Source organism: Propithecus coquereli, unplaced genomic scaffold (assembly GCF_000956105.1).
Source record: "Propithecus coquereli isolate 6110/MARCELLA unplaced genomic scaffold, Pcoq_1.0 Scaffold58, whole genome shotgun sequence".
Classification (NCBI taxonomy): Eukaryota; Metazoa; Chordata; class Mammalia; order Primates; family Indriidae; genus Propithecus; species Propithecus coquereli.
The window spans coordinates 1,845,225-1,857,609 of NW_012151729.1; the positions used below are offsets into that span (position 1 = coordinate 1,845,225).

The 12,385-nt window shown below is 45.8% G+C and overlaps 1 protein-coding gene across 1 annotated transcript in view; it reads left to right on the forward strand.

Annotated features, from left to right (window-relative positions):
• Positions 1-12,385, forward strand: part of LOC105821515 (proton-coupled amino acid transporter 1-like) — a 30,671-nt gene that overhangs the window by 6,987 nt on the left and 11,299 nt on the right. The window contains exons 3-8 of the mRNA XM_012658221.1: positions 209-297; positions 1,425-1,520; positions 3,402-3,486; positions 5,328-5,546; positions 8,540-8,638; positions 10,501-10,667. Coding sequence (XP_012513675.1) covers positions 209-297; positions 1,425-1,520; positions 3,402-3,486; positions 5,328-5,546; positions 8,540-8,638; positions 10,501-10,667 — 755 coding nt within the window. The remainder of the gene's footprint in view (positions 1-208; positions 298-1,424; positions 1,521-3,401; positions 3,487-5,327; positions 5,547-8,539; positions 8,639-10,500; positions 10,668-12,385) is intronic.

A 12,385-nucleotide genomic window follows, 5' to 3' on the forward strand; every position in this document is an offset into this window, starting at 1 on the left:
AAAAAAAAAAAAAAAAATCAGATTGTTTTCTTATTGTTGACTTTTAAGAGGGTAACAGTCCTTTATTAGATATATCTTTTGCAAATATTTTCTTCCAGCCTATGGCTTGTCCTCTCTTTCTCTTAACAAATCCATTTTTGTCCCAAGATTTTCACGCTAACATAGCTACTCAGCTCTCTTCCTTCTGTTCACACCCCCCGCCCTGCAGCTGGGTCCCGTCAGCCTGTTGGCGATAGGCCTCCTGGCCGTGCACTGCATGGGGGTCCTGGTGAAGTGTGCCCGCCATTTCTGCTGCAGGTGAGAGCCTCCAAGTCCCTTGCAAACAGGACTTTCCTTTGCTTTACTCTCACCAGTGTGCTTTGCCCAGTCTCCTATGATACCGTCTGTCTTGGTATATCTACCAGAGCAAGCCCCTTGAGCACACCCCACCAGCCAAGAGTTTCTCAGTTTTTCCATCACAAAAGCAGTGTCCTTTCACTTTCCACACCATTTTAAAAATAATATTGGATACGCTTTTTACACCTCTATAGGATTTTAAAAACTAAGCTGTATGTATTTATTGTTTATAATAAATATATTTTTAAAAGGTCTAGACCTAACCACTCCACACTGTTAAAAGTAGTTACTTCTGGGAAAAGAAGTGGGGAGGAGAATTAGCCTGGGATGAGGCAGGGGAGGATATGCATAGAGACATTTCATTTTTTATACTTCTGCACATTTGACCTTTTTATAATAGGCATTACTGCTGCTATATTTTTTAACTAAATGGAGGAGAAAAATTCACTTTCCTTCTCATTTCCTTGAAATTCTGATGTACCGGTAAGAGGATGAGCCCCTGCACTCCTGGTGAAAAGCATTGCACCGAGGGGTAGCGTGCGTGATAATCCTCATTGCTAGCATGAAGACCAGCAATCTGTGTGATCTCAGGGAAGCAGCAGGTGTCATAGGAAAATCACTGTTGTAGGAGTCAAAAGACCCAGGGTCAGGTCTTGACTCTGCCCCCCAGCTCACTGTGTGACTTTGGACAGGTATTCTGCCCCCTCTGGGCCTAAGTGTCCTCATGCGTTCGGTGAGTACATGGGGCTCGTTAATCCACTTGACCTATGGCACCAGGAAGACAGGGCCTGGCCTATCTCATTCACTGATATGAACCCTTGTGCCTTGTACAGCTCCAACACTCAGTAGCCACTCACTAAATATTTGTTTACAGTTAGTAAATGATTTTTGGAGACTTTCAGGGAAACGAAAGAAGCATAGTGGGCAAGCACCAGCAGCCATCTATCCCTTCTGCCAGGGTTCCTACCATGGTTCCTACCACCCATCCTTCCATTCAGCCTTGTGCTGGGGAAAGTCCTGTCTTGCTCTCTCACCAGAACATACTTCTGAACCCGAGAATGTCCAGTCTCCTGTGCTCTCTCCTGCAGGCTCAGCAAGCCCTTCATGGACTATGGGGACACCATGATGCATGCCCTGGAGGCCAGCCCCTGCACCTGGCTCCATGACCACGCCCGCTGGGGGAGGTACCTTGCCCTCTCCTGGCCTGCAGTGGGGTAGAAGACTTGCACATGGGTCTAGATGGATTCCTCTAGGGACAGAGCCAGCTGCTTCTGGAATCCATAAGTGCAGATGGGAAAATTGAGGGACAGGAAGCAACTTACCCAAAGGTACCGAGTGAATCATGACAGGGCTGAAAGTCACAACTCTGAGCAAGGGTGTTGTATGACTGTGGTCAACTCCTGGTCCTCTAGGGCTGGACTGCGCTGAGTGTGGATGAACCGATCCCAGTAGCTAAAGTTTCTAGTCCCCTTTCTCAGCAGTCAGGGGACATTTTGACAGCGGAGCTGTTTCGTTTTCTTCACCAGCTCTCCTTTCTCCCCCTCACCTCACTGCCACTGTCTTTAGTCACTGGGCGGCCACAGATTGAATGATAAGACTTTATTCGATACTGCTGTCACCGTGAATACTAAATCATCCTCAATTCAGCAAAGGTCCAGCTTTGGTAACATAGTTACCAGCAATCATTTATGAGAAATGCATTTTGACACCACCTTTCATTCTAAGAGTGATTTGGGGTGTTCAGTGAACATGATTCTTCACTTGGGTTGGCTCTGTTAACTTGTGATCTGTCAAAACAGAAAGAGCCTGGATCCAAGGCAAGGTTGGAGACCATCCAGCTCTAGAGGCTGCAGCAGCCAAGGCACAGAAGCTAGAAGGTGCCACAAACCAAAAGGGGGTCGGGATAAGGGGGCTCCTGGGCAGTCTGGGATGGCTCTTGAACCTGGACATCAGGGGATACCAGGCAGCACGTGGTGACTCAAGTCAGATAGACTGTGTGTACTTTCTAGAAGATCATTCCATTCACAGAGAACCAGGGTCCCACTCACTCATTAATTCATTAATCTCCTCATTAAACAATATTCATTGAGTACCCACTATGGACCAGACATCATGCTAGGTGCCAGGGAGACAGAGCTGAAGGGAATAGACATGGTCCCTACCTCAATAGAGTTTTTAAAACCTCATGGTAGAGACAGGAAATAAGAAAAGAAGCTAATGTATAATTATAAATTAGGATAAGAGCTATGAAAGGTTGGAGAAACCCTCTCTGAGGAGGTGAGGTTTAAGCTGAGGGTTTGAAGGCTAAGTGAGAGCCAGCCATTTGAAGAGGGTTGGGAAGAACATCCCAGGGAAAGGTGTGTGCAAATGACTGGGGGTTGGGAAGAGCTCAGAGGACTCCAGGAAACTGGCAAGGTGTGCAAAGTAGGGAGGAGGAGAGGTGGAAGGGAAGAATGGAAAGGGAGGCAGGAGCCAAATCAGGCAGCAACTGGCAGGCAAGTTAACACATCACAATGCTATCCCAAGAGCAGAGGGAAGCCCCAGAAGGGTTGCAAACAAAGGAAGGACATGGTATGAGATATAATGAATAGTCTCTAAAAAATGAGTCTAGCTGCTGTGCAGAGTGTAGGCTACAGGGGCAGAGTGGAAGCAGCTTCAGTGTGGGAGAAGGGATGGCCCAAGACCAGGCAGAGTGTTGGGTGTCCAAGCCAAGTCAGCTGGAGTTTAGGACAGAGCTCTCCTTCTCCAAGCAGACGAGGCTGGGCAGCAGATGATGGGGTAGGGAGGTCAGGGCAGGCCCTCGTGACTCCATACTGGGCAAGAAGGCTCTGCTGGAAACATACCTGAACGTAAGTGTAACGAGCCTGCCAGGATGTCCCTGTCCCTTCTAGAGCTGGAGAAGGTCTGAGGCTGCAGCAGTTCTTCCTACCTGCGGCTGTAGGAAGCAAGGGCTCCAGGCAGGAGAGTTAGGATAGAGGCTGATAGCACCAACAAGTTGGGTGGCCCCATATTCTCTTTGCCTTCCTTACTTTTATGAGAAATAATCTTCTCCTCCCAATGCCCAGGTACATTGTGTTCTTCTTCCTGATTGTGGACCAGCTGGGCTTCTGCTGTGTGTTCCTTATGTTTCTGGCAGATAACTTGAAACAGGTAGGTCAGAGCACCCAAGCAGAAATACAAGATGGTAAGAGATAGCCCAGCTTGAACTTTGAGCAGCTCCATCCAAATCAACCAAGATTGTGAAAGCCCGAACAATTCAGCTTTTGCTTTGGGCCCTCTAGTTCCTTATCTCTAAGCATCAACAGAGAAAACCGAACACACTTTTTGAACTTGAAAATCTTCACTATCAACCTGTTGGACAGGATATATTCCAAACCCCTTAATCTGCCTCATAAGACCCTGGGTGATGTGATCTGCCACTTCTCTCTCTGTGTGTCCTGTGCTCCAACATGTCTGAGCTATCTACCATTCCCAAATAAATTCCACCTTACCCAACACTGAACGTTTACTCACGCTCTTCTTCCTATGTATGACGCCCTCCCTCCTCCACTCTCTCATCTCCGCACATCCCAATCACACCCATCCTAAATGCCCTCCTCCTTCGGGTGTCGCTCCCTGATCCACACAGCAGGATTACCACCGTATTTTCCCTTCTCGGTTCAAATCTACTGTTTTACTACATGCATAGTTTCCCTTGAATAGTTATGTGCCCACATCTCCTCCTTTATAACTAGCCTGTGAGCTCATAGAGGCTAGACGAGTTCCTCCAGATCTCTTAAATCAAAGTAACTGCTTGATAAGTGTTTGTTAGGTGTGTATTTTCAGCAAATAGCTCTGCAAACTCTAGTGCTGGAAGAAATTCAAGCAATATAGCACAAAAGAACGCAGGCTACAAAGCACTGTGTTCACCTGGGTCTCATTTTTGTAAATATATTATGTTTGCATATGTATATAGACATATGTATAAATATATAACATCTACTCTAAAATGTTAGCAGTCGTTACCTCTCTGAAAGGAATCTACCGGTGCATCTTTTATCTTTGTTTTTAAATCTTTATGGTTGATTTTTCCCCCTCCGAACACAAGAGCAACACAGCTCTTTCTTAAACAAAACCAAACAATAGTACAGAGATTATAAAATATAAAAGCTCCCAATAAATCTTTCCTCTTGCAAAAGCACACATTAAAAGCATGTGAATAGTGTTTCAGGGTTTTTTCATTACATATTCAAACACGCATTTGTAATAATCGTTTCTTCAAACTATGATATTGATGTGCTCTTTGCTTTTTTTCATGCTTAATGCTATGTCATGGACCCAGGACACATAATTGATTTGCCACGTCCTTGTGCCAGACATTTGGGTTGTTTCTATTTTATTTTATGTTATTCCTATTATAAACAATACTGCGAAGAGAGTCTCCAAAGATAATTTTGTCCTTTTTATATTTTCTCTTTGCTTCTTTATATTTTTGACCATAAATATTTTCTGTCATCATAAAACAAAATCCTTATTTGGAAAAAAAAAAAAAGGAGGTGTCTAAGTCATCTCTCTGTCTCTGTTGAGAATTTCACTCACGCTGTCCTTCATCATTCATTCAAGGGACACATACCGAATATCCACCATGAGCGGGTCACAGTGCTGGCAGTACAGCAGTGAACAAACTGGATAAGGTTCCTGCCCTCGCGACACTTACATTCTAGTGGGGAAGACGAACATTTAGCAATAATCATTCCACAAAGTTGCACACTGATAAACCCTGTTGAAGAAATGGGCTGGGTGCTCTGAGGGCGGGGCCTGATGGAGTTTGGAGGGGATGTTTTCTCTGAAGTCTGAGCAGTCACTAATAAGGGAAGGTCGGGCGAGAAGGAAAGTGTCCTGCAGAGAGGAAACCTTTCAAGGGTGGAAGGTTGGCAGGAATAGCTGGAGGGCATGAAGGTGGGGACCGGCAGGTCACAGCTGAGGTTCACATCAGCCTTTCTTATCCTTAGGTGATCGAAACAGCCAACGGGACCACAGCCGACTGCCGGGGTAGAGGGGTCGTGACCCCCACACCCACCGTGGACGCCCGCGTCTACGCGGTGTCGGCACTGCCCTTCCTGGTGCCGCTGGTGTGCGTCCGGAACCTCCGCGCCCTGTCCACCTTCTCGGCGCTGGCCAACGTCCTCATGCTGGGAAGCCTCGTCCTCATCTTCCAGCACCTCCTCCAGGCAGGTTCCCCGCCCGTGCCATCGCCGGGGTCGGTGTGGTTTGCGTGTGCACGTAGCGCAAAAGCCTGGAAACGGACCCTCCAGACTGTCAACAACGACTTCCTGCAGAAAGCGAAATCTCAGGTTTCAGGTTGAGATGTGTTTTCTTATATATGTCTGCATTGTTTGACATACATACAGGTTTGGCACACAGAAAATGTCTTCCCCTGTTTTCCTAAAAGAATGCCTCTTTAATTTTTTTAATGCCCCAACTTCACAAAATGAGTCTCCCTCTCTCTCTCTCCCTGCTTTTCCACGTGCATTTATAATGCAATACAACCTGTTTAACAAAACAACCTCTGGGAAATGTCTTGAGACGTTTCTGACATGGTCTTACATTCCAGATACAGTCAAATGTTTAGAACTCACACAGACCATTTAGAAAGTGAACAAATGTCCACAAAGAGGATGTGAACTGGAGACCAAACAATTTCTTGTAACAACTGCATTCATTTGTGTTCAGTATCAAAATTTAAGTATTTATAGACTAATATCGTAGTTTATTACTTACATATAGCCATTTTACCGCGTTTTAGTTACATTTTAAGAATTGTTTGAGTATTGGGGCTTGATGTGTCATGTGACATAACTTTTCCCATTTAAAATAATAGGAACTTGATTATCAGCTCTTTTGCACAGATCATCAGATTTTTAGGAGTAGATTAATGATGTTAAGAAGGTTTTGTTCTGGTTTGTTTTATTCCGATAAGGAGATATTTTGTTTTCAGGGGAAAAACTGTAACAAGGAGTTTTGTTCAACTCAAAGTAACTGGAGGGAGAAAGGAGACTGTATTAGAAGATTCTGGGAAGTGTCATGGAACAGCCAAGCTGCAAGGATGGTGTTGCATTCAGGCTTTGGAAGCGACCTCAAGCCAGGGGGCAGACAGACGCCTCTGACACTTCTGCTCAGTTCAGCTCTGTGTGTATTGGCTTTGTTCCTCTCTTGATGTGCACCAGCTCTGTCCACAGCTTCTGGGTCTTGCATTTTTCCATTTCGGCCACCAGGAGGAGGGTAATCTGGTGTTCTCTCAGGTCCCAAAATCCAGGAAAATTGGATCAGGTGCTACCCGTAAACTAATGCACTAACGTCAGGGGAACGCCGGTGAAAACCAGACCTGACACAGAGGGGGGCCAGGTCGCTACAGGAATGTGGGGGAGGCTTGCTGAGCAGATAATCCTGCAGGCACCCATGGCAAAGCCTTGGAGAAATTAAAAGAAATCAGGAGTAAAGAGTGTGCAGAGTCCATCCCTAGCCTTCAGCTTTGCTCTTTTATGAGGCACAAAAACTTCCCCCTGACACTCGTCATGGGTGGGAATCCATAAAGGAGAGGCCCGAGATGTGAGAATGAGTCCTGGCTTTGCAACACACAAGCCCTGTGAGCCTCAGTAAGCCATGCTTTTAAAACAGTCTAGTAATCGCTGCCTTGTAAGGCTGTTTTGGTGTAAAACTCCTGGCGAGAACCCAGTAGTGCTTAGGGAGGCGGCAGAGTCAGTTTGGTGGGTACAAGTACAGACCCTGGACCAGGGCTCCCAACTGGGAGTGATTTTGCCCCCCCAGTGGACATTTGGGGATTTTTGGAGACATTTTTGGTTGTCACTGTTTCTTCTTTTTAATAGCCAAAAGCAAGGTAAGGACACAGAGGCTAGATGCAAACTCCTTGGATAGTCTCCACCTCCTGAGGACCCTCCTGCCTGGGCAACAACGAAAATACGCCTTCCTGCCTTTCACCCCCCGGGAAAGGGTCATTCACTCACCACCCCCCTGGCTGGGAAGGTTTCTTCTCCCTCTTCCCAGACAGGAAAAACAACCTTCAGAGACTCCTGCAGACCAGTTGCTGTAAATGTCCCGGAGGTCATCTTGTTGGCTAGTGGATTTTTAGTGGGGTTCCTTTTCACGGCTGGTGTCTCTTCGAGAGCATTATTCTCGAGCTGTCAGGCCTCATCGGATTCCAGGATTCTGCATTCTTACAGAATCAGAGATCGGACGGGACTTAGAAGTCGTTTAATTAATTCAGTGGTTTGTCGAGGTGTGTTTCCATCCCTCTGGCGCTACGTGTGATGAGTTTAGGGAGGAGATGGATAACGCTTGTTTATTTTCTTAATTATGTACTTAAATTATTACATTCTCTTCTATTCATGGCAACGAAGAATTGTATTAGAATGCTTCTTTTTAAAACTCAATTTAATTTTCAAATACTAACTTCATGAGAAAAATAATGTAAGAGGCACAGAAAAGTTTCAGACGTGCTGTTTTATTAATAGTTCAACTTCCCCACTTTACGGAAGGAGAAACTAAATAAAGCTAGAGTGACTCAGCACCACAATTTCCTTACCCTTAAAATGAAGACAATAATCCCTAGTTTGTGGGGCTGTGGTGAAAACTAAACAGTGTGTTGAAAGCACTTAGCGTAGTGTGTGGCCCATCAGGAGGTCCTAAGAAATATTTCTGCTTATACTATCTTATCAGATGAGGAGCCTTGTTATGAAGATCTTTCTGGGCTTCAGGCTCCCGTGTGTACAAGACATCAGAGCAGAGGATTTCTAAGGACCTTCCCTCTCCTCTCCTAAGCACCCCCGGCCATCCAGCAGCCTCATCTCTTACTTTCCCCGGGAGCCAGCTCCAGAGCGGGGCAGAGGGAAGAAGGCCAACTTCTACCTCAGCCCCAATTCCCCACCGTACTTTACACATGGAGAAACTGAGGTCCCAAAGTATGCTTGGTCATCTCAGCCCTAGAACCAGCCCCCCTCACTCTCAGTTCCTCCCTGAGTCTGGAAGTTTCCTGCTGCCTCCGTCCTCTTAAAGAAAGTCTGTCCACCAAATGGTGAAGGGCGGCAGAAAGTTGAGCACTGCTGGCTGCTGGCTGGCTGTTTCTCTATTTGCTGTATTTCTGTTGTATTTTCTCAAGTCCAGTTCTATGGTAACCATGAACATTTGTCCCGGGTTTGTCTATCAGGAAATCCCAGACCCCGGCAGCCTGCCTCTGGTTGCAAACTGGAAGACCTACCCACTTTTCTTCGGGACAGCAATCTTTGCCTTCGAAGGTATTGGCGTGGTAAGGCTTGAGATGGGAGCGTGCCCCCCACCCCAACGTGGAGGGAGGAAGCTGTACGGGCTAGATGAAGAGCACTGGCTTTGGAGCCCAACACACATGAGTTTGAATACTGTTGCTTTTATCCTTTCAAGCTGTGTGATCTGGGACAAGCTATTCTGAAAAAAAAAAATCTCTGAGGCTCAGTTTTCTCATCTGTAAAATGGAGATTAGAATACTACAAAGCAAGGCTGTTGTAAGGACTCGATATGATAAGGTAGGCCAAACGATTGGCACATTGCCAGGCACAAAGTAAATCATGATGATGATGATCTTGCTTCACCATTCCTTACCAAGTGCATGTAAAAGAATGCTAATGTGCTAGGAAAAATATCTGATAGAAAGCTGTGGGATGTTGGGCAAATCTCTTTTAAGTGTTCCTCATTTTATCCATCTGTAAAATGGGAACACTGAAAACCTCTGGGTGACAAATCCCTGATAACAAGTCAAACTACTTAAGCACTTATGGTCTTCATATTAAAAATTACTATTTAATTTGGTATGCCCTTAATCAGTACCTTTCAGTGCTAGAACTATTATAATCCAGCATGAGAAAAATTACTTTAAAAAGTCAACGCTAAAAGGGAGTTTAGCAATGCTTTTCAAATATTTCTTATCCTCTGAACCCTTTGAATGAAATCACAAAAGAATACCATCTTTAAAACGTATCTATTATTCTTACATAGCTCAGAAAAAATACATCTCCCCACCTATATGTGTGGGGATATAAATATATGCACACACAGAGAGGACAAGAATATGATCAAGCAAACATGCTAATATTTGAGGAACTGGTGAAAAGTATACGGGGATTCTCTGTACTATTCTTGCAACTTTTCTATAAGTCTAAAATATTTCAAAATAAAAAGCTAAATACAGAGATAGATCAGAAATTTGTCCCCAGCTGAAGTGGTACTCACATCCATGCACAGATAATGAAACTGAGGACTGGAAGTGCTGTCCGAGAGCATATGGCTGTTAAATTCCAAAGCCAGGGCTGAAAGCCTCACCTGCTAGCCCCTAGACCAACGCGTTTGCCCTCTCAGATTCTTCTCTGGTCTTCCCCTTTTAGTTCTCCTTCGACAGGATTGTGTTATTCGGAGCTCATGCTCCAGCGTTACCACTAGGAACACAGAACCACAGATCACAGACAGTTAGGGCTGGATTAAAGCATAAGCAAGCAGAGATTTTTCTAAACTAATTCACGTCGCAAATAAGGAAACTGAGGTTTCTTCGTTCCTGGTGCCAGTACAGTCTCTACTTATTTTCCATCCTTTGTTCAGGAGGTGTCATATATTCTGATATATAAGATACTCTCCTTTCCACCCCCCAAGCAAAAGGAATCCAAAATCATATTGCAGCCCACACACCTGTGTTACTTGCTGGAAGGTCACCTTCCACCTGAAATTGAGACGGAGCTCCCCCTGGTGGGAAGAGCGTGGAAGCACAACTCCTGCAAAGACACATTCTAGTTGTGATTTTCTGTAACGATAATGATTTTAGATGATCATCAACATCCATAGGGCACAAAGCTACTCAGAGGCAGAGCCTTTCTTGAACATGAAAGAGGATACTCAAGCATGAATGTTTGGGCTAGAAGACTTTTAAGGTCTTTTTAATGACTGATGTTGTAATTCAGTAGTTCCTTATGTCAATTATATCCAAAGCCAGCACCATGTCTTGGAGTTTTTTGGTTTTGTTTTTTTTTTCTCTTGAGCTTTCTGATGACTGAGATATATGAATTTAGAATAAAAAACAGTGGGCAAATGGGGTCTTTCCATAAGTAGGAAGCACTGTGTAATTGTTCGTGCCTGCTCCGTTTGCAGGTTTTGCCTCTGGAAAACAAGATGCAGCACCGTGCCCAGTTCCCACTTGTCCTCTACGGGGGGATGTTCATGATCATCATCCTGTACATAAGCCTTGGGGCCTTGGGCTACCTCAAGTTTGGGGCCACCACCCAGGCGAGCGTTACCCTCAACCTCCCCAACTGCTGGTGAGTGAGTGCAGGCCCTGGAGCCCAAAGTTCTTATGGACACTGGGCTCTAGGATGACGTGCAGGGCAGGGCTGGCTTAGCTTCCCTGATCAGAGGAGAGGAGCAAGGCCGTGCGTGAGGATCAAGCCTTGAGCATGGAGAAGAGAGGCCAGCCAGGAAACTGCACTGGGGAAAGAGGTGGGCTAGGTAAATGAAGAGACCTGGATTCTTGTCCACCACGGCCACTAGTCCTCCTGTGCTCTGGACAAGCTGTTTCTCCTCTCTATACCCCAGTTTCCCTAGCTATCAAGCAATGGGATTAGACTAAGTGATTTCTAAGTGTTCTCTCAACTTTAACTGAGGTATCAGTCAAGTCTCTTTCATGTGCAAATGACTAAAGTCCAATCCAAACTGGATATAAGTTTTAAAACAAAAAGGAAAGAGAAATATTAATATATGTATGCCTCTAGCTTCAGGCACGGCTGGATCCAGCTATTAAGTGTTATCATCAGGACTCAGTCTCCCTCCATCTCTCAGTTTGTTCTTCTCTGTGTAGACTTTATTCTCCTCCTACACACACAGTGACAGGTGACCGCTAACACCCCCTCAGTTACAGGCCTTCCTCTCATCAGCCCGGTGTAAAGAAAATTTCTCTTTTCCAGAAGATCCATTAAAGGCCTTGGGATTCATTCTGATCACCCTAGCTAGGGTCACGTGTCCATTCGTGGACCAAGCACAGATGAAATATGCTGATCGGCTGTGCCTGGATCACTGCCTTGCTGGGGGTGCGGGGGGAGTGGGGACACCCTGGACCTGGTGGACTGAGAGTGGACACAGGGAGACTCCTGTTAACTGAGGAGGGAAATGGTTACTGGGTCCCTCAATCCAGCCAATGTCGATTAGAACACATAATAATTACAGTGAAATCTGGGAACCACAAATCACTGACATTCTTACCATTTCTCAGTAAGACAGGCAAGCCATGGGAACCACTGAAAAGGGTGGTGAGTGGAACACCACTGTGGGGTAGCGAGCAGCGTCTCCTCCCTTTTGCTCTCCATCTTGACTTTCTAGAAGCACTCAGATTCCCAGGCATAGACCCCCCTCATTTTGTTCTTCCCCCACTGTGTGCTCCTACGTTACCATCCTCACTGGAAATGTGCTCCATGTCTGCGCATGGGGCAAATGCAACAGAGAGGCCGGGGTGGGAAGTTCCAAGTGGTGAGTCCCAGCTGAGAGCTGCTGTCCAGGAGACAGGAGTGGGGGTAAGGATCACGCAAGGTAACGGTTATGGAGATGCTTTATAAACCCTACAAATGGGACTGGGTGATAATTGCGATTAATTTTGCCAGGCCCCCAGGGAAGTCCATGTGGACTCACACTGCTCTGGCCAAGGTGCTTATGGCCCAGGAAATACTCCTTCTCTCACGTCATCTTATCACGGACAGGGATGGCGGGTAACAGAGAACTCAGCTGAACAGAGGGACGCTCATGCCGAGCCTTTACAAATGCTTGAGACTGTGATTTCTGGAGTCAGTCAGATCTGGGTCTAAGTCCGGTTCCCCACTTGCTAACTGCTTGACCGCGGAGATATTATTTCACCTACCAAAAGCTCAGCTTCCTCACCTGTAGAATGGGATAATAACAGTACCTGCTTCCAGGGTCACAGTCAAATAATCGATGTAAATCCAGGTAAAGAGCTTAGCACAGTGACTGTCACATAGAATTAACTTACTAA